Source organism: Lethenteron reissneri, chromosome 20 (genome assembly GCF_015708825.2).
Source record: "Lethenteron reissneri isolate LAM-NWPU_2019-01 chromosome 20, ASM1570882v1, whole genome shotgun sequence".
NCBI lineage: Eukaryota > Metazoa > Chordata > Hyperoartia > Petromyzontiformes > Petromyzontidae > Lethenteron > Lethenteron reissneri.
In genome coordinates this window covers 11,310,564-11,335,917 of record NC_083798.1, presented here as the reverse complement: position 1 = coordinate 11,335,917, position 25,354 = coordinate 11,310,564, and the positions used below count along the sequence as shown (strand labels likewise).

Sequence of the window (25,354 nt, the reverse complement as noted above, 5' to 3'; positions counted from 1 at the left end):
GCACTCTCACGGGGGCAGAGCAAGGACTGCCAAACAAGCACTGCAAATGCCTAACAGTGACAAATTTTAAAAAATTTAGGGGGGGGGGGGGGGGAAGACTCGCAAAGCGGCGAACGGGCGCAGAGTCGCGCAGGTCCGCGCCGTTGCGTCCGTCGTTGAGACGCGACGCACGGCCGGAGCGCTGGCGAGACGGCGCGTTGGCCTGCGTGAGGCTCCGAGGCAGAGTCACGCATTCTTGCATGTGGTTTCTATAATTGTGGCTCCGTGTGCCAAGTCGCTATTTGCACGCTATACCCATCCCGCCCTCCCGCCCGTTTGTTCGCTCGCCGCGAGGGGTAAGGTGGAGAGAGAAGCAAGCGTGGGTACAGCACAACGTCGCCTCTCCAACTCCTCTCTGGACACTGACGCGTAGGCGGACGTCAATATCGAGAGAAAATGACAGCCGTAAGCATGTACACGTGCTGCAATTGTGCGTGTGTGTGCGCGTGTGTGTGCGCGTGTAAGCACCTAGGTGCTTGCTAACAGCACTTGCCCCTACAGTCTGTTAAGACTATACGGGGGATCTTTGTCTTTATCTTTGTGTGCGCGTGTCTGTGTGCGTGTGTGCGTGTGTGTGTGCGTGCATGTGTGCGTGTGCGTGTCAGTGTGTGTGTGTCAGTGTGTGTGTGCGTGTGTGTGTGCGTGTGTGTGTGCGTGTGTGCAGTTAATTGGGGAGAGTGGCAGTGGAAGCAGTTAGTGCGCTGCGCTACGAAACCCGGCGAGCCGAGTCGATTCCCGCTCACGGCCAACAATAGCGACGATTATCTGAACAGGTCTTGGGCCTCCCCTAGGTCGACTCAGCCTAAACTGAATACGCGGCCGGGCTTGGTGCTGGCCACCCACCCCCTCGTGTGCCGCGAACGGCCTTCATAGGTGCTCGCGAAGAGCACTTGGCTCCAAAAAAAGTCCGTTATGGCTATACGGCGGGATTCTTTGTCTTTCTCTGGTGCGGTCAATTGGTCGGGTCGGATATGTGACGGTGCCCTGAGAGTAGAAGAGAACGCAGACAGGTGAACAGAAACACAAATACCTGGCATCTCCCATGGGGGCGAATCGGAGCGATGAGCTCACGCTCGGAAATCTGACGGGCTGCCAAAGCAAGCGTTGGCTGTGCGGCTATTTGGTCTGGCATCCGAGATAAAGCGAGCGAACTTTCCACTGACAAGGAAAGAATTACCCTCCGCAAACCTTTCATCTGCAATCTATAAACGAAGTAAACTCTATTTGAACAAAACGTTATTTTTTTATAATTACGTAAACAACCAATATGTAAATTGCTGTAGGGCTCGCGGCTCACGATTGGGAGCTTCTGAGTTCAAATCCTAGTTGGGCGGGGGGGGGGGGGAGTTGACACAGCCCATCATCCCTCCGGGGTTGATAAAGTGAGTGATCCTTTGTATAAACTCACACCCACCTGAGGAATGTGGAATTTCCACCACTGGCTCAAGGCTGCACAGATGAGATGAGCATTTCCCCTTCAATGCCCATATGAGTGGGATATCCCTTGTTTAACTTTTATATTTTATTTCCCAGAGGGCACCGGTAATCACACAAGGGTCTTAATTTCATTGCCATATCCCACTACGTTTGTCTGCACCTCTGACGCGTTCTGTTCCGACTTTTTCCGTTCCTCCGCACGGATCACTCCGCCGTTGTTGCTGTCCTTGTTCTGTGCTGATGGCACCAGGGAACTCCCTTCGCAAAACCTCGCCGGGCAACCGACTACTCGGGACTTTCCCCGTACGAAATAAACCCCGATCGATGCTCCACCTTTGTCACGCTCACGGCGGCAGCGTTACCGATGGCTTCCAAGATTGCGTGTCCTTCGTGGAATAACCCGCGACAACAAAAAATACCCAGGGGCCCGTGCGAGCGATCGAGCGACTGAATCGCTGGGCGACGGCCAATGCGACGGTGACCTCACGCGGTGCAGAGTGGAGAGTGGGGGGGGGGAGAGGCGGCCGCTCTAACGCCGACCGCCGGCGCCGGCTGGGCGGGCGGGCGGGCGGGCGGGAGCGTTGCCCGGGCACGCTCGCGTCTCACCTGCAGGAGCATCTCCCCCTCGGGGAACGCCGCAGGCACGTCCACGCGGCTGCTCGGGACCCCGTAGACGGCAATCCCGTTGCTTAGGTGGCGCTTGTGGTTCACGGCTGTGGCGGGCGGGGGAGGGAGAGCAGGGGGAGGAGGAGGTGGTGGTGGTGATGCGAGGGAGGAGGGAGGAGATGGGTACAAGGTGACATCAGCCACAGCAGGCCAAGGTGGCAGCTCGCAATTACAAGTGACGCTGCGTTTGACAAGGGTTTGGCTTCCCCCCCCACACCCCCTCCCTGCCCCCCCCCCCCACCGCCCTTGTGAGAGCCGAGACGCCGCTGAGGATTCGTGCTCTGCGCTCAAGGGTCTCGATACACAAATGCAAAACCAAATTCGTGTTATTATTCTCAGCGTCAATGTTTGTCTCTGAGCAATAACGTCACCTCCCCCGTGTGGCGCTGGTAGGGTCTGTAAACGTCAACGCACCATCGTTATCTCCCTCGCCTGCTCTTCAGGTCTGGGTTCGATCCCGGACCCTAATTGGCTGCGTCAGGTGGTGGCGGGTTTCACGACGCATTTTATTTACGCGATCTACTAACCCAAAAAAACCCTCTATTATGGACACCTGTATATTTGGAATTTGCATGTTCTCTCTCCTCGTGGTGGCGTCGATTTATCTCCGGGTCCTTCGGTTTGCCCTCAATACAAGTGCGTTTAAATCATTGGGCTATTACTATGAATTCCCACGTGTGATGAATGAATAAGTCACTTTGATGAGCGATGATTCGTGCCCAGGTCGCCTCTGAAAACAAGTCGATAGCTCACTGGGCATTACCTAATCAAAAAAAATAAAATAAAATTCACCTTGCAGGCAGGGAACCTACGACCCCATGGGGCCAGACACGCATGGCCCACGGCTTCGTTTCGTACGGTACCTCGGCCACATGAGGTTCCAACCACTTCGGAACGGCCCGCAAAACGATCACTTATCCGTCACTGCGAAGCATCTTAGCCACGCCAATCGGGTACCAGAGGGGACCATTGTGGACCTGGCAACAACACTGCGTATCAACTCGCAGCGAGTTCAGTCTTCGTGTAGCTCCGAGCACACGGCCAGCGCATAGCAGAACGCTGGCCGTGTAGCGCGACCCGCTGTTCAAGTGCCAACCGACGTGCGCGTGCCCGCACGGGGAGATATTAAAGTGCTTATTCGGCCCTCGGTACGTAAAAGGGTTTCCCCACCCCTGGCTGGCATCCTTACTCCGCTTTGTTTGCCGCTTTGCCCACGAGGGTCGGCGGAGCGGAATGGGGAACGGCAAAACGGCCCTGCCATAGGCGACGCGCGTCGATAAATTAGCGAGTGAAACGCAGAAGAAATACACAACGCACGTAAACACACACACAGTAAAATAAACAATGTGTGAGCAAAACAACATGACGAAGGAGAAGCGGAATAAAGAAATACTGTAGTCATTAGTGAAAACACGGGCACGGGCCTCAAGTTAAATATTAATAGTACGCTGGGAAAACACATCACGTGACTGTGCGTTGACGCTTCGGGTCAGAGCCAATATTTCGCATCTGCTCACGGGAGACTCTCACCCAGGACGTGGCCATAAACGGCGCTCTACAGCTCGCCAAAGTGAGAGCGGCGTGTGTCAGAGTCCAGGACGGGGCGGGGGGGGGTACAGCACGGTACCTGCGCGTGTCTCCGCTGGCCACACGAGGCCAGAGCGGCGATGGGGATCGCGCCGCGTGCGGTCGGCCCACAGCCGCCCGCGTGAACTGGAGTTGCTACCTGTCCCTGGTGGGGGGGGGGGGGGGGGCGGTTCTCTTTCTACCCACGATTTGTTGTAGTCGCTGTGTCCTGGGGAAATCTGTAAGTCGCTTTCCGAGACATTTGAACGTGCCAGTTTTTTTGTCGGTTGCGTGATAACAGAGCACTCGAGATAATGCGTTTACAAGTGCAGTGACGTTAATGGAGCCACTATGGTGTGTAGCGCTAGCTGCTGTCACAAGAGTGTAACGGTGCGTCTCGAGCCTCTCTCTGGCACCAGGGTAGCTATGGCGTGGAAGCGGGACCTAGAGGGCATGGTTCGGATGACGGTCAGAGAGAGGGCATGTGAGGACGTGACAGTCTGGGCGACCCCGAGAGGGCACGTGACCGGCACAGGGTAGCGAGGGGGCCCAAAGGGTGGCTTGAGGGACACGTGGTGTTCGGTCGAGAACCTTCTGGTGAGATCCAGAAGGGGGCGTGGCCGAAGGCGGAGCGAGGTCACGCCTCTCGGGAGAATAAAAGGGAAGTCGCGAGAGCAATCGCGGCTGTCTGGCTTCTGGAATCAAAGCCGTCGGGCAACGTCTCCTCGATCTTTGGTCTTCGGTCGTCACGTTCGGCATCGTGGGTCAGGCAGTACGTTACTGACCTGACACGGTTATGTAGTTACCCTGTTGGGGTCTAGTTAACTGTTGTACGTTATGTAGTTACCCTGTAGGGGTTGTTGAATAACCGTGTTGCCTCCAAGTTCAAGTGTGTGTCCCCGTGAAATACACTACACATGCAGCTCTCTCCCCTCCTCTGCTGCTGTTGTGATAAATTCTGCTTCCCGTGATGAGAATGTCGCAATTAGATGCACTGCCCGGCAGACTCAGAGGTTATGCCACGGTGTGGCTATGACACTGGGTGCCACCCACGATCACAAGGCAATGTGGTGGTGTGGTGCGCGCCACGCGGCCGCTCTTATCACGTGCCGCAAACCTCCCCCTCCCCCCAGCCTGTCCCCGTGGGTGTTTGTGCGAGAAACCTGAAAGCCGTGCACGCGGGGAGCGGCCGGCTCCATTGGCAGAGGGAAACGCAACGTACAGGAGCAACTTGCCCCGGAGCAGAAGTCGGCAGAGGGCAAACGCTGGCAACGCCGTTCGCCACGTTATGTTTTAAACAAATTCCGAGTCGAGATTACGAGATTTGAGCATTCTTCACCATCAGTCGATCTACTGCCCAAACCACTGCAGCAAAAAAATGTTTTTTGTCACTGGAGCTTTTAAGTCGTCAAGCTGCTAGCCGGACGGTTCAGGGCTCAATAGTGCTGAGCTGCAACCGCTGAGATGCAGGGTACAAATCCGGGCAGACACCTACGATTAAACCGGTTCTCAGGTGCAATGACTTGACGGTAGAATCCTGGTCACCAATGACTGCACACACACACACTAAAACAAAAAAAAAATCTAAATTGAGCTTATCGCTTGATCTGGCTAAATTATAGCTCTCCGACTAAATTTCAGTTCGGTTGACGTATGACAAACGCCATTTTTTCAGGACGTTATAAAAGCGGGGGGGGGGGGTGAAAGAGGCCCCTTGAATGCAATCTCCGCTCGTTTTTAGCGACGTCATCTTTTCCGCGGCCACTTCTGAGACGGGAGGGGGGGCGGGGGGTGATGCAATAATGGTCGTAGCTGCAGACGGTGTTTCTGTTCGTGCATTGCCACGAAGCCGGCGGCGCACATTTGGAACGTGCTCGCGGCGGCGGCAAAGAAAAAAAGAAAAATGGGGTGAACATTTACTCTTCGCTTGGGGATTGTCATTCCGGTTTCTTGTTGTCGAACCGGACGGGGAATGCATGGCGGAGAGCGCGGGCCGGTGTCGAAACGTGTGCGAGTGCAGAAACTGCTGCTCCCCCTTCGTGAGCGAGCGGAGGCCTGATGCAGGCGGCTCGGCTCGGCGAGCATCGATCACCAAACGTCAAACGGAGCAACTCCCGATCTCCGTGCCAATCTCACATCTTTTTACCGTTGAAAACAAAACAACAAGAGCAAAAAAGTGATGAAATCATCGCAACGTGTCTCGGTTGTCAGAGTTAGCCCACGCTGAACCTCCAGAGCATCTCCACCCCAGGTTTCATCACTTTCATCAGCACCACGTGTGTCCGTGTCACATCGGTAACTGAACGTTTCGACCAAATTCGGCTCCTTGACATTAACATGTCAGTGGCATGGTGGGGGCGGGTGGTGGGGTTGGGGTTAACTCAATAGACTTTCAGCAGCCAACAGGGAAGTTGGCGGTGGCATGATTCAGTTTATCAGGCTCAGTTGTCTTTGTTTAACCACGTGAGCACCCTATGAGATTGCAAGTTCCTTTTGAAAGTGTGACCCGGGTCAGCCAAGAGGAATATGTTTTCAACCTGGTACCAGTCTTTCATGTAAAACAACATCTCACGGCTCTCCATAAATCCACTGCTGGATGATGGCCTCTCCCATGGGGCGTTGTTCAACCGTACTTCACCATGATGGTCATTGAGAGTCGGTGAAGTGGCGAGATTAGGGACCACTGCAGATATCGCTCTCACCGCTGGCGTTTGCCTCGTCTGGGAACCGAACTTGATTCTCTGGGTTCGCGGTACGAGCCGTTAACGACGGCGCCACCGCTGCTGCTTCAATGCGTTTCACAAAGCGGCTCTGAAATACGAGGTCATTTGGCTCCGCTCTGCGAAATCATCGCAGCCCTGGCCATCGCGAATGATGTACACACACACACGCGCGTGCGCACACATGCGTGACCGTAATTCACGTTAAACAGAGCGAGCGCTTTGTCAGGAGGAACATAGCGGCTGCTCGATTCCGCCGATGGCGTGGAGGCCTCGTGATGCCGCCCCGCTGGGGACAAGGGGCGAGCGGAGGGCAGGTGGCGTGGGTGACGCGGGTGAACATATCAGAGGCAGTCTCCGGTTTACGGCGGTCCGATTTGACGACGATCCACACCGACGATGTTTACGTGGATCGATTTACGACGCAGAAACCCCGATTACGACGCATCTTCCGACATGACTCGCATTTGAACAGTCGGTCTCGTTGGCGCTTTCGTCGTTGGGAAGTGTTTTTTGTGGATGCTTACCTATTAAACTCGGTTAAATATGGCCGATAAATGTAAAAAGGCATCGGCAAGTGATGTTTCTTCTGTTTTTCCTGTCTATGGGAAAACGACGTCGGAGTTGCCAAGTGGGGACTGCCTGTATTTGTGGCGGGCCGAATTAGAAATATTTAATGGATGATGAACAATAAAAAACATCAGAAAAATAATTTCGGGGGAAAGAAAATTTCTTCCAAAAGCGAGAGGGCGCAAGGTTTCCTGCTCACAGCGCACATGGTAGACACGGGGGGCAGCTGTCACCGCTGGTTCGTCGTCGCTAGGTCAGAATCCCAGAACTCGCTCTTGAACAGCAGTGTGGGTAGGGGAAGTGGGGAGCACCGTCACCACACGGGCTGCAGCGAGCTCAAGGAGAGGAGAAGGTTTTAGCAGCAACAGCAGCCAACAGCAGCAGCACCACCATCACCTCCTCGGCGCAACTTGGGACGGGGCGGTAAATGTTGGTTGCGGCGTACCCGCGACGCCAACGTGCCGAAAGGAAAAACAAACTGACGGCGTTCAGGGGCGCACCAGTTCACCGGACCGCATCAGCCTGTCGCCTGCTCTGCTCGTGGTGACCTCGCCGCCGCTCTGTCGCCAAGTCCAGTGCTCAGAAGTTAGAAACCATCACTCGTGGCTCACGTGCGTGTGTCCGCATGCCAAGTCGATCATTCTCTGACACGGGCCGATTCAGTGCCAGCATTCCGAATGTAACTTCTGAATGGAAATTTCTTCATCTCTTGATATGAAACCGATAGCTAAGCTGGCATAGAATCTTGGAGGGGGGGGGAGGTGGTTGGAGTGAAGGAAAGTAGGAGGTCGTGGGTTCGATCCCGACCCTGATGCATGCTGAATATGTGCAGTTCGTGTGTCTCTCTCTCTCCCCGTGGTCACGTGAATTTTTTCCGGGTCCTCTAAACATGCGTTGATATTATTTGTCTCCTATGATTTTCCACATAAGCCACTTCGTTGAGCGATCATTTGTGGCCAGGTCGCTTCAGAAAAATACAACCCCTACATGACACACCTCAAACTTCAAGAAGTTAAACACGAAGCTAAGATTGTACTCAATGTCCCACGCATCTCTGTCTGCTGCGTCCCTTCTTCCAGTGGTCCCCCCCTTCCCCGGGCTCCTCCGGCCCCGTGGGCACCAGCGCAGTTGCACCGCCTGCACGCTCGTGAGCCACGCCGCCGTAGTTCCCCATGAATTACAAACGCGAGCAACGCCCGCGAGACGGTGACGCGCCGAACGTGTCTGCAACGAAGGTCGTCTCTCTTCCCAGATTTGCTCTTCCCCCTTTTTTTTTTATTGGTGTAGCCCGACTGTACTTCCGGCTTATTTAATTCTCAGTTTGATTCTCTGTTGAAATGTGGGGCACAAAGAGGCCGCAGTGGATTTTGAGCGAGACATGCCCCCAGCGGCTCTGAGAAAGGCCGCATTGAGAGAGGGTGGTGGCTCGTCAATGCCGCCCTGTCTGCCCGCTGCCTTGTGATGCGGCGGGGATGGCATCCTCGCGGGTGCACGGGAGATGGCGCGGACCGGCGGCCAGTGACCAGAACAGCTGATTTGTAAAATAAATAAATAAATATAAGATTAAAAAAAAATGGTGTTACCAGCAGCCTGTGCTGCTGGTGCGACAATCTACAAGCATTGTTTTAGCCTCTTCCAAAAGACGAGTTCACAAAAGTCACGAGCGTGGTAGAGTATGGGTTTGAGAAATCAGGTCATCACGGCAAAATGTCGTCAGTGTTACCGCAATTTCAATCTCACCACCGTTTCCTTCTGCTAAAGCTCTCGAGTAAGAACGGGTTGTGCTGCCTTCATCGGTAACTGCTGCTCTCGTTATGTTTTGTCACCGAATGTTTTATAACGTTTTAATTTTTACGCATCTCATCGATGACACCACATCTCATTTTCACAAATCGCTTCTGTGCTTTCGCTTAGCCTCAAACTCAAAAGTGTGGATATTACTGCCGTAATATTTAATAATAACATTTATAAACTCGATTTGAAGCTTTCGTGACTGCAGGAATTACTCTTTGGTTCTTAAACAATAGAATACGACGATTCGATTGCAACACAAGCAGTCGTCATCATGTAGAACTAAATTATTTGTGGCCAGGCTGCTTCAGTGTGTCTATGTTGTGTGTCACTCTCTGTGTGTCTCTGTGTTGTCTCTCTCTGTGTGTCTATGTTGTGTGTCTCTCTCTGTGTGTCTCTGTGTTGTATCTCTCTGCTTGTGTGTCTGTCTGTGTGTCTCCGTGTCTGTGTTTTGTCTCTCTTTCAAATTTAGTTCTACCTGTTGCAATCAAAACGTCGTATTCTATTATTATTTAATGTATTTTCTTTCTACGTGACTTTACCGAAAGAACCAAAGAGTAATAACATTAATCTTTTTTTTCATCGAATGTAAAGCTTTTATATAGTTGGTTAATGCCACCACATCCCAATCTTACCATCATCACCACTTCCTTCTACAACAGCTCTCGACGAGTGCGCTGTATCTAAAACTAAACTAAACATTTTTTTTATTTTACCAGATAAGGCCCACTGAGTTACACAGCTCTTTTTCAGAAGCAGCCTGGCTACAAATAATAGCTCAAAGAAGTGGCTTATCACGTGGAAATTGAATGCAGTTGCCAAATACTATTGTAATGGGTTCAACTGCATCGCAGACGTAGACTTGGAGGCAACACATGTATTCAGTTCCAACACACGGGGTAACTTCCCCGTAACAGAATAACAACCTATGGTGGTAACCACCAGGCTAACTACACTAGTTACAACGTAACTGCTACTACGGACCAGGACCAACAGCTTCGGCCCGGGTCCACGTGTTGGAGACTCGTTGAACGGAGAACGTAAATGAAGGGTTTCTTCCAAGATGAACAACAACAACCCTGGTTCCTCTCGGGACCTGGCTTAGATTCTCTGTGGTGTGGCCGGCTCCGCCCTTGGCCACGGCCACCTTCCAGAATCCTCGGGAAGGATCTGGGTCCCAACCACGTGACCACCCCTAGCCCCCTCTTGGGGCCCCTTTGTAGATTTACCTGGTCACGTGACCTCCCGGGTCAACCAGAGTACCATGGCCTCGAGAAATCTCATCCTTCGGCCGGCACTCACACACCCTATCCTGTAGGGCTGTCGCTGCACGCAAAGCGTGGTGCCATCACGCGCTGTCATTCAGCGCTCACGGGCCCCTCTAGGGCCGGTACCGCACCCACACCACTGTGGTGTCCGCGATGTCGCTACACCGCACGCCGTGACCCTCTAAGGCCGGCACTGCACCCAGCATGTTGACATCCCGCGATGTCACTACGCTATAAACGCATGTTGATTCTAAATGTGGAGGGGAAAACCAGAGGATTCAAAGAAAAATTCACGTGATCACGGGAAGAACATGCAAAGGCAAAATATACAGGCGACAGACAGGGTCGGGATCGAACCCACGACCTCCTGCATACCAGGTGAGGTAGTTAACATCTCACCACCATGTATCGATGGAGCCGCCCCAACAAATGGCACTTTGCATTGGCTCCGTCTTCACCCAAAAAAAATTGCGTAACCGTGAACGCTTTTTCATCGAGCACGATTGCGCGGATGGCTTTTCCTTCCATGATTTTTCCGCCGAAATGCTCTACTTTTTCACTCTCTCGGTCGTCGGTCATTAATGTGCACGAAAAAATTTGAACAATTGCGCGACATCGCACACGTTGCGCAACGGGCGTAAAAATGAGAATCATTCAAAACGAGGCACCTCTCATGCGGGCCTCAACATCCCGCACTGCCGCTCGCGGCGCTGCTCCCTTCCTGCGGCACGCTCGGCTGCTCCCAGCCCAACAATGTCCCATTGTGCCGCCAGCGCCGCGGGCAGGGAGGGGGAAGGCGAGGTTGGTTGCGGCGGAGTGGGGGGGGGTCAGCGAGCGGTTGCCGATTACACGCTGTCGCACCTCGGCGGGGATCGTCATGGCGAGGGTTCAGTCACTGTGTTTGTAATTTGTCATGCAGTTTGTTTTTATTGATGAGTTTGCAGTTTGTTTTTATTGATGATGTCTGTTGAGCCTCACCGTAGGTAGCCAGCCGTGCTAATCGGAGGTGTGATGATGATGGTCGAGGATGAGAGCGGCAATGGGCAGCCAAGGAATGGGGCGAGTCCAAGAGGGCGTCTATCGGGGAGATGGAGCAGTGACGGCCGTTCGAGTGCAGCAGGATCGTGAGAGGTGGCGACGACTTGAGGGAGGCCTTCATCCAGCAGTGGATTGACCAAGGCTTATGATGATGATGAGTTTTATTTCTGTCATTTTTAAGATTGTTCAAAGAGTTTGCCATCGGCTGCTTATCGCTATGCCTGCCAAGTCCTATTGCCTGCATGCTCTGAGCACACTTCACGATTTTTGTTAATGAAAACGACACAACACCAATCGTTGTGAAACTCCCAACATCTTTCCGATAACAACACTTTTGGTGGGGGGGGGGGGGGGCGAGATTGCCAATTAGATACTTTCAATTAAGCGCTTTAGGTGTTATCTCGCCCCAGCACATGTGCCCGTTTTTGACGTGCGCTCGCATTTCTCCGGGCAGTCTAATCCCCGAACAGAGCGGAGGCTCCCTCAGTGGGCTGAGTTGCCAGCGTGTGTGATTCCTCACTGCCAGAACGTTTCTTTCTCCCTGATGATCGTTGCTTCCACTTTCCTGTTCCCCGTGACATGGCGGCACGCAACGGGCTGCTAAGTTTACTCCTGCAAATGATGCAAAGGCTTGGATGTACAATATGCCTGTAACACACAAATACACAAATACACAAAGCGAAAGATTCCGCTCAGCCTGCAAAGACTGTTGGGGCAAGTGCTGTCAGCGAGCACCTACGAAGGATGGCACCGCGCACGAGAGGGTGGGTGGCCAGAAACATGCCTGGCCACCTTTGTCTCCCCTGGCTACACACTGCACCGGGTACTCATTTCAGGCTGAGTTGATCTAGTTGACCTCTCCGCACTGGCAAGTCGCCGGGTTCGTAGCGCAGTGCACCAGCCACTACGCGACCGCCCTCCACACAACAACAGCAGTGACAACAGCTCACCACAGCGCTGGTGCCAGGCTAGGTGTACTTCGAGGCCACGAGAGCTGTGGAAGACTCGCTGGCAGGAGGTCATGGCACAGAGCCAGGTGCCATGGGTTAACGCATGTTGAACTTCTTTTGCACCGTACGTAGCCAACCGTTCTAATCGGATGCACCATCTGTGCTCTCCCACTGTGTACACTCGCCCTGGACACGCGTGCGTGCGTGTGTGTTGCGATTACTGCGCTGCGCTACGAACCCGGTGACCCGAGTTTGATTCCCCGAGGTCGGTTCAGCCTCAAATGAGTACCTTATGCAGTGTGTAAAAAACATCGCTACTGGGGAGACAAAGGCGGTCGGGCGTGGTGCTGGTCACCAAACCCCCTTCGTGTGCCGTATCGGCCTTCATAGGGGCACGCTCGCAACACTTGCCCCAATCGTCTGTTGAAGGCTACTCTGGGGAGTTTTGTCTTTGTCCCAGCACCAGAGGCGAAGCTGCCCGGGGGGGCAAAACCTGGCACGGGTAAGAGGCTCCCGTGGCCCGCAGAGGGGGGGCACCGCTCGACAGCGGCGTCTGGCCCATGAATCGAGTCGCATAACAGGAGAGGGAAAACCCGAAACCATTCATCAGAGCCTCCGCAAAGCTCCCCCGCGACAGAGGCGCTAGGTGGGGTCTCAGCTCGCTGCGTGCAGGTTGCGGCTTCAGGGCGCCGCGGCGGCGGCGGTTACGCAACGTGGAGACAACGGCACGGGGGACGCGAGTCGCGGGAGCTGATTCACTTGGACCCGTGGACGGAGCAAAGCGCCTCTCCGTTGGTTCGGTGGCGGCCGTGATGTAGGTGGGTGGCGCGGAGGGGGCGAAATATACGGAAATAAACTTTCATCGCTCTCGACGAGTATTTCCCAGGAAGTGATCGAACAGATACATAAATGAAGGCACAGTCAACGTCCCCGTGGATTAATGGTTGCAGCTTTGTTGGAAGTCAACAGTTGTTATTTTATGTGGAGAATGACTCCTGTCAGAGAAATGTGGGGGATTTCCACCACTTGCTCAGCAGCCACGAGCTGACTCATCGATCACAGGAGGAGTGCTTTACGTGGCTCACCTCCTGGCTTCCTAAGGTGTCCTCGCACGTACAAAACACTTCTTATAAAGGAACTGGCCAGCCATGCCAACGCAGACACTCTTGAAAGAAATATACATACACAGACGACTTCCATTTTCTGACAGCTCTTCACGAGTCCACTGCTGGAGGAAGGCCTCCCAATGCTGCCCGTTGTTGTCTGGCCACCCTTCACCACGCTGCTCAGCGCGAGTTGGCGGACACAGTGATCGCCCAGGGCCAGTCCAGAGACAGCCACTCTACAACCGACGTCAACCGCGACCGGGAAATCCAACTGGGTTCACTCGACACTATTTATATATATATATATTGTAAAAAATGCATAACGAAACGACGTTGCAGTTTTGAAGCTCCCTTTGCGAACGAACGAGATCCGCCGTGGCGAGGGCGACGCTCGCAAGCAGCAGCCGGAGCAGGGTCCCGAGGCTTTGCTCTGTTTTTTATTGTATTTCTCTCTTTCCTGTGAAAATGGCGCGCTTGTGACGGAGGCCGCCACCGGTGACTCACGGCCCAGAGGGCCCGGCTGGCTCCTCGCCGCTCCCTCCCGGCGGCCGCCGCGTGGCCCCCACCACCACCAGCACCACCGCCGCCACCACCACCAGCACCACCCCCACCACCACCACCAGCACCACCGCCACCGCCGCCACCACCAGCACCACCGCCGCCACCACCACCAGCACCACCGCCACCACCACCACCAGCACCACCGCCACCGCCACCACCACCAGCACCACCGCCACCGCCACCACCACCAGCACCACCGCCCCCACCACCACCACCACCACCACCGCCACCGCCACCACCACCAGCACCACCGCCACCGCCACCACCACCAGCACCACCGCCGCCACCACCAGCACCACCGCCCCCACCACCACCAGCACCACCACCGCCGCCACCACCACCAGCTCCACCGCCCCCACCACCACCAGCACCACCACCGCCGATGCGCCGTTTGACGGCCGCTTAACGCTCACCGAGAGGGGGGGGGTAGTTTTTTGTCGTCGCTTTTGAGTATTTGGCTGCTGCAACAAGTTTCTGCGTGACAAAGCGATTTGGGTGATAAGCAGGTGCCTTCTGAAAAAGAGCTACATTGCTCAGGGGGCCTTACACCTGGTAAAATAATTAAAATGTTCTAGTTTAGTCATCCTGCGCTGCAAATGAACGGTTACAATGATGCACAAATCAGCAGGGTATTGAATACCAAAACCAAATCAAATGACAAGAGCATTGAAACTGCCCAAGTACTTAAAACGATCAAAATACCGTTCATTGCGGGAGTAACTGATAAACTAGCCAGATGTTTGGAAAAACAAAACATCCGAGTCAGATTTGGCACGGTACATAAAATACGGAAATGAATATCTGGTACAAAAGATGTATTACCGAAGCTATCAACAGAAGGTGTGTACCGGATTAACTGCACTTGCGGTAAATGTTCTATTGGGCAAACAGGACGAATGATCAGCACGAGACTCAAGGAACATCAGATAAATACTTCCAAATGCAACTGTCAGCAGTAGCAGAACACGCGTGCCAACAAGGACACTCAATTGATTTTGATAATGTTGAAGTTTTTGCAAAACTAGCTACTACTGGCCAAGACTAATTAGAGAATCTATCGAAATTGAAAGAAATCAAAATAACTTTAACGTTCGGATAGCTACCGCCTTAGTGCTGCGTGGAAGCGAATCATCAAATAATAAATTATTTAAATGCATGCCTACAAAGGGCAGCGTACTTCAATAGGGATTACCGTTGGTAGGGCTATTTTATTAAACACAATAGACAGGAAGGACAAGTTCAAAGGGCTCGCATAGTGCACATGCATAATGTACGTTGCCTCAGTCATCCCCCCCCCCCCCCCCCATCATTGTGCAAGGAACAAAACATTTCGACTTCTCCACAAATCTGGCTGTCGCCTGATGAAGCTAGTTGTAATTACTAGCGAAACGTCGTACTCAGATTCTAAATGTTGTGGCTTGGCTCTCCAACACACCAGCGTGCTGTCCTAGTGACGAATTGGCCACGTTCTGTTTACGTGACAACCCTTACTAGTTGGCTGTGTCGGGTGGTGGTGGGGTTTTAATGACACATTTATATATTTACGCGATCTGACCCAAAAACCTCTATTATGGATGATATAGGTCGCGAAAGCCTACGTGTTAAACGGTGTTGAGATGGTCAAACACCAATAAGATACCTTTTGCAAGGCATCAAGTCTGCATTAACAACACGTACCTGTGCCAAAACACGCAAACAAAAACATGCTCTGAAAATAGATGGCATTGTCTTTGAAACTAATTGGCTACAGCCTTATTTATGACCTGGTCTCACCAGTGGCAGATCAGAGAACGCCAGAAGGCGAACAGCCCAAAGACAATGTACGTATCAGAGCATGTATAGCTCGGGCTGAGCAGTTATATCATGGCACCTCTTTTGGCAGTATCAAAGTAAGAAAACCAAGGTGCCATGATCGAGCTGCTTAACCCGAGCAGCTACGTCATGCATGCCGAGACCATAAACTCACTTCACTTGAGAACCCAGCTTAATTACATCTCAGTGTATGCGAGTCTATGGGTCTCTTTTTAAGTCTCTATGTGAGTATATGCGTCTATACGGGTCTCTGTGGGAGTCTACGGGTCTCTATATTAGTCTGTGGGTCTATTTGTGAGTCTAAGGGTCTCCATGTGAGTCTATTGGTCTCGATGTAAACCACCAGTGACAGGCCTGGGACCATCAGCTCACGACACTTGGGAACGCAGTCTAATCACAGGCGGCTGAGACCTGGATTGGAGCCCGGGATCTGAGCAGCGGCGGCTACACAAGGAAGGGCATCACGTGTCCCACGGGGTCGAGCGCTGCACTCGAAGGTTACGATTATGCAATCGTGAAGATAAATAATTATATATATTACTCATCATCATCATCCTAGCCAACAGAATCGACTGCTTTAATCTCGCTTCTCAAATTGGCACAATGAAACCTATTGCATCAGTATGATCAAAACATTGTTTGCGATCAGCAAAATATTCACCGTGCGCTCGGTTTAAAACTATGTACTATTGCGTTCGTGAATAATTCAGAATGTTTTCTAATTTATAAATGAATTATAGATGCTGCGAGCGAATGCAGGGTTGACTGTGGCACGTTCATTGCCTCACCGCGGTATTGAGAGAGAGAGCACCTCTGATGGAGGACCATTGCCCCAAAACGTTCATCGTCATCAGCCATGACCAATGGATGAGGGCCTTCCCAATTCGCCACCGCATCCCTCGAGGCCACGCAATGCCGTCACGGTGGACGTGCCCTCGGACGCGTTCCCTCTGTGGGCTGCCACTCCATCCTTGGTCTTGACCATCGGCCATCGCCCCCCTCTACCGACGTGTCCCACCCGGGCCGCCTCTTTCGAGCTCGCTCAATCTCATCGGCGCACCGTTCGCTCAACTGCGCATGCGCGAACGAGTGGGTTGGGAAGGCCGGCGGTGGGGAGTGACGGCCGCCCGCTGCCGTACGTGTATGCACGACCAATGGGAAGGGTTCAATCTCCAACTATGAGTGAGTAAAACTTCTCTGGACTCTACCTCTCTGCCCTGAAGAAGGGTGAATGCCCGAAACGTCCCCGTCCTACATGTTGTTTTCCTTTGCAGGGCAAAGCCAATGACGTGTTCCTCTGCTAAGCGTTGCTAATTTATCTTACAAATGCTCTGGCTTAGCGAGTTGGGCCCTTCCTCTCAAATCCCCTCACTCCCTCCCTATCCCCTCTGCGGGGAAAATGGAAAATGACTTTGTTCATCCAAGTAGGATGTGCTTCGAGGACGCTGCGTTATTAATCCGCCAACTACGCGGACGCCCGTTGCGTCTTCAGCGCGCGCGGATCTTTATCAGCTGGGTCTGTCCGGCTGAGCGACTCGTAAACAAATCCCACACCCGGCACACCATATCCAGTATACCCTGTTACCCTAGATGTGGCTTTCAAACGACGTGCCTTAATCCAGTCTGTCAGAAACCCGGAAAATATTTCCAGACCCGGCACACCACATCCAGACTGGTAGTGACCACAGCCACAGTCTACCAGCGACCCAGAATGCATTTTCTCACACTTGGCCCACCACGAGCAGCATACCTCTCGCTCTGACCGCAGACGCTAAAATATGACTCGGTAAGGAATGTGAAACCCGCGTAGGTCTTCACTGACCGCCGAAGAAGCTCTTGGTCCGCAGGAAGCTGACGCTGAGCCTCAGGATGGAGAGCTTGTCCAGCTTGGAGATGACGTCCGGAGGGAAGGGCAACATCCCGGCCAGGCGCTCCATCTCCGCGTTGAGGCGGTCCCGGTGCCGCTTGGAAGGATTCGTCTTCTTGGGCACCACCACTTCCGCCTTGGGGCTGCGAGGTGCACACGAATGGGGGGGGGGGGGTGTTGTGCAGGGTTACACGCGTGAATGTGTGTGTGTATACGCTCGGTGCTCGCTAACAGCGCTTGCCCCAAAAGTCGCTTCAAGCTATCGGCTATAGGGGGATTTGTGTCTTTGTAAATACATTGTGCGTTATACACCACAGCAGGTACACATTTGAGACTGAGTCACCGAAGTTTAGCGCGCTGCGCTACGAACCCGGCGACCCGGTGTTTCATTTACGCTCACGACCAACACCAGAGACGATTATCTCAACTGCTACTGGGGCTTCCCTAGGTCGACTCAGCCTCAAATGAGTACCTGGTGCAGGGGGTAAACATCGCCATTGCCGTGCCACTTTTCCTAGGTCCGTAACGGTTAAATGAGGGATCTTGATCTTAGTGTGTTTGTGTAAAGCTGCACACACACACAGACTCTCAATTGTATTTCATACTTGCAGGATTACACAGACGTGTGCGCATGCATTGCTACGCACACGTATTTATCCGTCGATATGCATGCACAAACACGTGTACATGTAACCCTGCACACACAAGTGTGTAACTAAGCACGTGCATATACACACGTGTAACGCTGCTTGCTATGTACATGTACACACGTATGTAACTATGCATATTTACACACACGGGTGGGTAATTATGCATGTTATACACTTACAGACGTGTGTAACTTCTGTTAGCGAGCACCTATGAAGGCCGGCATGGCACATGCCGCCTTTGTCTACCTCGTGGCGATGTTTACACACCGCACCAGGTACTCATTTGAGCCTGAGTCGACCTAGGAGAGGCCCAGGACCGTTTCTGATAATTGTCACTGGTGTTGGCCGCGAGCGGGAATCGAACTCGAGTCGCCAGGTTCGTAGTGCAGCGTGCTAACCGTTATACCACCACTCCCCGCACCAGGGTTACATAGGCACACACACATTTGTGCATGTAAATCTTCACACACACACACGCAGGGTGTTGATTTTCAAGTGACAGCAAAACGTGACACCGAAAATAACCACTCTGCACTATCTACGAACACGTGGAGACACAGACGAAGTGGCAGGTTGCACTCAACAACAACATCTTAAAGCTCCCAACTTCACGTGACATGCGGAAAAGTTGAAGTGTATTCCAGCGATGCCCCGGTGTAGGTGCAGGTGATGCGTTCCTGAAATGAATGTTCGACGAACGAACGTCGAAACGACGTCAATCGAAGCGGTTGTACAGGGTCAAATGGGTGGAGGCGACGGATACTAGAGAAAGGGCGGAAGCTGCTGTCAGCGACGACGTGAGTGTGCGTGTGTGGGGTCGAGGCGACGCGAATCGGGTAGCGGTGTTGATAATAAAGTGACTACGTACTTGCGAAATGACGTAAAAGGAGGGAAGACGTAAATCGAGGCAAGACTGTAAATCATGAAAATATAAGAATTGTTTTTTTTTACCCTTTCTGTCAATAAATAGGTGTTAAGATGTAAAAACAAGTACAGCATTAACAAACACAGTACTTGGTGAACATGCAAACAAATTTGCTCTGATCATTATCTCAAGGCCGTAATTATAATATATATTGGGAGGGGACACATATTCAAATATGCTCAAAATGTCCCCCCCCCCAAATATATTGCTGTAAAAAATATTTCTGTTTATATGATTGTGGTTATGGTTGTACTTTATTAATCCTTAATATTTGCCGTTACATACCATGAAACAAGAAAAGGTGAAAAAATAAAAAACAGAGCAATGCAATACAATACACTATTAGATATTATTGTAAAAAATAAATCCATCTTACGTGCGTGTTAGTGATTTTTGAAAAATATTTTAGGCAGGAAATGAGTTTTAAAATTGAGATTTTTTTTTCTGGAAGATTTGGTCCCCCCCAATGTTGACTCCAAGGCTACGGCCTTGCAACATCTGATGCATCGTCTTTGACTGATTGGCCTACACCAGAGACAGCTGCCTTCTTTGTGGCCTAGTCTCACGACCAGTGTCAGGCCAGAGACCAACGCCAAAAGCGAACAGCACAAACACAATGCCACAAATATATAATCGCATCAGAGCCGTGTTAGTTTGCATGTTCACCACAAGTAGTACTGCGTCTGGTCAATGTAGTAACTTGATTCCTCGCAAAAGGGTTTCTATTTGGCGTTTGAACATCTTATCACCTCCTACTTTAATACCAGAAAGGGTAAAAAACCTATTTTTATTTTTGCATGCTTTGATGCTGGCGAGAAAGGGTCCCGTGATCGTGTAATCACTTCCACGTAAGGTGGCAGGGCCTTTCACGCGAGCTGCTGAGAGTAGAAGCCTCACACTGCCATCGACGGCGGAGCGACCGAACATCGATTGTCGATCTTCCGCTCTCCAGAGCAACAGCAACAAAAAACACGACCCACGTGTTTTATTTTACATATATATGTACAAGAAGCGACGACCACGGAGCTCTGTGAAATGAAATATGGACAAGCGTGGCCGATTAATCGATCATATGCGGATACTATTGCTGGTATTTTGTGGGGTTTCATTTTGTGTTTTGATCGCTCATGAACAACGCTCCTCTCGATGCGATGACAACGCTGCGGTAGATGTAAACTCGAATTGCGCTGCTGGGGTCGTGAAGTTGACAGCGGTTTTGAGCGTTGATGGCGTCTGATGAAGAACAGCTTTGTAACCAAACTGTGTACCTCTGCAATGGCCGACTCACAACATCTCATTCGTAAATAAAATAAACTAATTAAAATACTCAAGCCGCAGTGTTACGATTGTGGCCGTACAACCCAAACTATGGACCACACAGTAAAGCCATAGAGACACACAGATGTTGCTGTACATTCGGTACAATTAATGCGATTGTGTCGTTAAAACCCGCCACCACCCGACACAGCCAACTAGTAAGGGTTGTCACGTAAACAGAACGTGGCCAATTCGTCACTAGTACAGCACTAACCGGTGTGTTGGAGAGCCAAACCACAACATTTACAATCTGAGTACGACGTTTCGCCAGTAATTACAACCGGCTTCATCAGGCGATAGCCAGATTCGTGGAGAAGTCCACCTGCCTCGTTCCTTAGAGGCGTAGACGTGGTGACCACCCTTCTGCGCTCTTGAGTCAACGTACATGATGCATGCGCATTATGCGAGCCCATTGATCTTGTCCTTCCTGTCCATTGTGTGTAATAAAGTAGCCGTACCAACGGTAAACTACAGAGCGTAGAGTCGCCCACGGCAAGTCTGCGCTTCCTCAATGGAGGAGGAACAGCAAAACCACACGGGCGCTCTTGTGAAGCCCTCTCGTCCGTGGCCAGCAGACCCCGACGCTCGCACGAAGCCCCTGAACATTCCTTGCTGCCAGCATACGCAAGCACAGAACTCCGCAACGCAGAAGCGGGATGATTTAACGCGTGCTTTAATTGCCCATCGCATCAACACGAGTCGCACGGCACGACTGCATTCACGATTTCATTGTCATAACTCGTGTTGTTGTCTGGCGCGTAAAGCCAACGGCTACGCTGCGATGACCGTTGTTGTTGTTGTGGCGTGGCCGCTGCCTCCACTGGTTTCGAATTTTGCTCCGAGATTGAGTGGTGCAAGAAACCAGCACCATGACCACCGCCACTCGCATCGAATTTCGCTCCGAGATTGAGTGGTGCAGGAAACCAGCACCATCAGCACCATCACCACCGCCGCTCTCATCGAATTTCGCTCCGAGATTGAGTGACGCACGAAACCAGTACCATCAGCACCGTCACCACCCTTATTCGCATCAAATTTTGCTCCTGGATTGAGTGGCGCAGAAAACCACCACCAGCACCATCGCCACCGCTGGGATCGTAAAACTCCCGCATTGCGCGCAGACCATCACAGACACTGCGGCGCGCGCGATAAGATAACCTTCGACCACGGCATTCGTGTGTTTGTCCCCTCCGCGGTGGAGGCGACGGAATTTAGAAGAGTCGCGCACAGTTCAGCTCGGAGTGGATCAAGGAAAAGTCGGGGACATGATTGTGCATTTTGTTTTTCAACGATTAGCGAACAGGGAGGTGCGCACGTGTGGAGAGACGTGGAGAGAGCGAGAGATATACACGGGGGGAGAGAGAAGCTCGCGGAGACATCGGCAAGGGGAGAGATAAACAGATGGAGGAACAGAGACGGGGATAGAGATGCAAGGGGAGAGAGAGACGGAGCAACGAGAAGACACGACGGTACACGCGTGTGCATCTGGCGTGCTTAACACGTCGATTCAGCGTGCACGACATGCGACACGTGTGTGCGCGCGCGTGCACGTGTTGCGTTTCTTCACACAGCACGTGCCACGTACTGTACACGAGTGGAACCCCACCGCGATTGGCATATCTCTGAGCCTCACACGCATCGTCGTCATCCACTGTCTCTATCCGCTGTCGTATCAACGCCTCCTACCCACGCCATCGCCGCTCCTCGCGGCCCTGCAATTCCACATTCCATCTCACTCCAGCACTTGAAACTAATCGCATCGCTCCATCTCCGCGGCGGCGTTCGTCCTCTCCACGACGTTCCCTCATTTGCCTGCCATTCCTCACCAACGTACCCGTCGCGTTTCGCCCATTCGATTCGCGTCTTATTCGTGTGCTTCGTTTCAACACGCGATGATCCGAAACCAATGTTCTGTTCGCGTCCCCTCCTGTGTTGCTCTGCACGCGTGGAGCGGTGACGCAAGTATCTTGAGCGACAAATCCGGCAGCCGATCCGAGTTACATTCCGTGCCACTGCCAGCATCGATATCTCTCCACCGGTCTTGCTCTTCACCACCAACGCCGATTCACCAGTCGGCAACTGACCAATGTGACGGTGGAAGTGTGGTCGACCCCCCCCCCCCACCGACGCACCCACCCGTGACTGACACGGCGTGGGGAGGGAGCAACTCATCCAGCAGTGAAGTCTCGTCGCGAGTGGATTGGCGATCCGAACCCAATTCCTCCTCCCCTTCATTTGCCCCACGAGACTGAGTGCGCGCTGCGTGCCTGCTGCCGGGGTGTGCGGGAGACAACTGCTAGGGCCCCCCCCCCCTCCTGACGCTGCGCTTAGGGTCTCACGGACTCGGGGAGCAGCTCCTAGTGTGTGTGTGTTGGTTTTAACCGCGGGTTTTTTTGTATTTGTGTGATTAAATTTAGTTCTGCTTTTTTTTTAGATCTGCACAGTAGCCTGCGACCGCCGGGTGAAATGTGCTTACGAAGTTTAAATCATTATTAGTATTACATTTCATTATCAATATCAGCCGTTTTCGGTTCCCACGCTCATATTGCATGCTCTCTATATACCGTACTTATATCAATTCACCCGGAGGTGTGGAGCGGTGGCGCAGTGGTTAGCACGCTGCACTGATGCCAGCGAGCCTAAGTTCGCGATTTCTGCTCACGGTTAACACCGAGCATGAAGAGCACTTGAGAAGCACGTGGAGGAGAAATGAGTGGCGCAGCGCTACTGCCATGGACCCTGATTGCGATGAATTCAAGATGAACCCCTTAACTAATTCACCCCCCCCCCCCGGTCCATGGGCCGTCGATGCAGTTGCATCATCGGCGCACTGGGTCAGCGACAAATCTCTTCCTCCACCAACCGGCCACTGGCATGCGTGGTTAAATATGGTCAAACATCCCCCCACCCCCACCTACTCGCCCTCCCCACCGCGACGGGCACTGCCTAATGAGGCCATTTCATCCAGCAGTGGATTTTCAAAGGGTACTATGCAATATATATCTTGAGCGAATGGAAGCTGGCGAATGGAATGTACGTTGCGGTGGTTGTTGTTGTCTGTTGCGAATGGTCCCAGTGTATTTCGTTTAAATCTATGCACGGCGCGTATTATACCGCAAAAAAAAACCTCCTACGGAGTTTTGTTAAATGGACCCTCGAAACAGACACACAATATGCAAAGGGTTTAGCTTCTCCGGTGGGCTACCGCAGGGCTCACAGGGCAGCGGGTGGGTGCGCTGAGCGAATAGTTTATAAAAGGGGCACAGATGTTTGAAATTACAATGATGATGATCATTATTATTATCATATCAGGGTCATTGTTTGATCATTTGGGGGCAATAATTACCAGTGTTATCTATAATAAAGGTTTTTTTAAGGGGGTTAGATCGCGTAAATATAAAGTGTGTCGTTAAACCCGCCACCACCCGACACAGCCAATTGGTATGTTTTTGTCACGTAAACAAAACGTGGCAATTATTTACGAGTACAGCACCACCGGTTATATATTTATTATATTTACGCGATCTGACCCAAAAACTCTCTTATGGATAATATTGATCGCAAAAGCCGACTTCGTGTTAAATTCCCAGTGTTGTTGAATTAAGGAAAGTCAGTTGCACGTGAACGCTTTCTCCTCTCTGATTCAGCGTCACACCCCACAGACTGCGTCTACTTTGCAGCGTGTATCACGAGTGGTTGAAGCAATTAAAAATTCGGACCGAACCTTTTAATTTTTTCAAGAGTGTCCAACTTTTAAAGTTTTTAAAAATATATATTATTCGAGTTATAATGCCCGTGCCAACTTTTTGGAGCTCCGTAAACATTCCGGCACAGAATTATAATGTCCATCACTCACTCACTCAACGATCGTCTATTGATATCAGAAGATGTGTGGAATTGGGGTAAACCCTGACGAGAAAGACCATCTCTCGACTGCGGTAAACACCGACGGCGCAATGGCGTTAGGGTCGTCTGGCGCGTGCCTCCTCCTACTGCGAGGCATGACACGGGGAGGACGGTGGGGGGCTGCTGTCCAATGCATTACTCTTCCACTTCAGTGGCCGGTCCTTGGGACCTCCCTCTGGCCCCGTAGGCACCGGTGCAGTTGCACCGCCTGCACACGCAATAGCTACGCCACTGGCCAAGAGAACTCCCGTGAAACCGACCCCCCCCCCCACGCCCCCCGCATCAATGTCTCGCGGTTACCTTCGTATCACGGGTTTCTTGCGCTTTTTTCCCGCGTACAGCCCCCCGGAGCCCCCCATGCTGGAGGCCGCGAGTTGGTGGGGGGACGCAGGGGGGCCCGAGGCCCAGGGCGCGAGCGGTGGCCCCGGGGAGAGAGCGCAGCCGTCTCTCGGCATCCTGGCGTGAGACGACGGGGGGAGGAATCCTTGCTCCATGCTAGCGTCTGCGGGGCTGAGCGCCAGCATGAACCCCTGCGCGGGGTCTGTGGCGTCACGGACCCCGCGGGTTCCCCGAGGCGGGTCCCTCGTTCCGCGACTCTCGGCGACTCTCACGGCTCAGCAGCGAGGCGAGGCTCGAACGGCGGCGGAGGAGCTGACGGCTGAGAGAAAGGCAAACAGGCAGGTAGAGAGAGAGAGAGAGGATCGTAGGCTTATTCGGGTGTCTCAAGTTGTGACGCTGGCGGATTTAAAGGCGGCGACGGCGGAGGCGAGGCCGCGATGGCGCACGCAGTGCACGGCGCGATGGGGCTTCGCCACGAAGGCGGCTCCGCGCAGACAGGCTAAGGACGGGGGGGGGGGCTCAGGGAGGAGGAGGAGAGACGGGGGAGGAGGAGGAGGCGGCCGCGGCGGCGGCTGCACAGGGGGCGGAGGACGCGAAGGAGGAGGAGAGCCGAGGCGCGCTCACCCCGGCAGCGCGGTCGCTCACGTGGGCGCGCGTGAACGTGACGCGGGATTCTCTTCCGCGAGTCTGAGCCGCGCCCCAGCGCGCTAACCCCGGCCAGGGGTGGAATCGTGCACTTGGTGTGGCCGACAGTGGGGTGCGGGTGGAACAGGGGTGGTGGACCCCCCGTTTTGAGAGAGAGGCCACCACCACCACCGCCACCAGA

General features: G+C 52.8%; 1 protein-coding gene across 3 annotated transcripts in view; it reads right to left on the bottom strand.

Annotated features, from left to right (window-relative positions):
• Nucleotides 1–25,037, bottom strand: part of LOC133344754 (aryl hydrocarbon receptor-like) — a 49,488-nt gene extending 24,451 nt beyond the window's left edge. Inside the window, exons 1-3 of one of the 3 annotated variants that reach the window (XM_061554884.1) lie at nucleotides 24,490–25,037; nucleotides 17,347–17,534; nucleotides 2,083–2,189 (exon numbers count right to left, since the gene is read on the bottom strand). In XM_061554884.1, the coding sequence (XP_061410868.1) occupies nucleotides 2,083–2,189; nucleotides 17,347–17,534; nucleotides 24,490–24,713 (519 nt within the window). In that variant the 5' untranslated portion in view covers nucleotides 24,714–25,037. Of the gene's footprint in view, nucleotides 1–2,082; nucleotides 2,190–17,346; nucleotides 17,535–20,741; nucleotides 20,918–22,866; nucleotides 22,978–24,489 lie in introns of those variants that run through there. The other 2 variants (XM_061554886.1, XM_061554885.1) reach the window with 2 other exon arrangements.
• Between the last annotated feature and the right edge of the window lie 317 nt (nucleotides 25,038–25,354).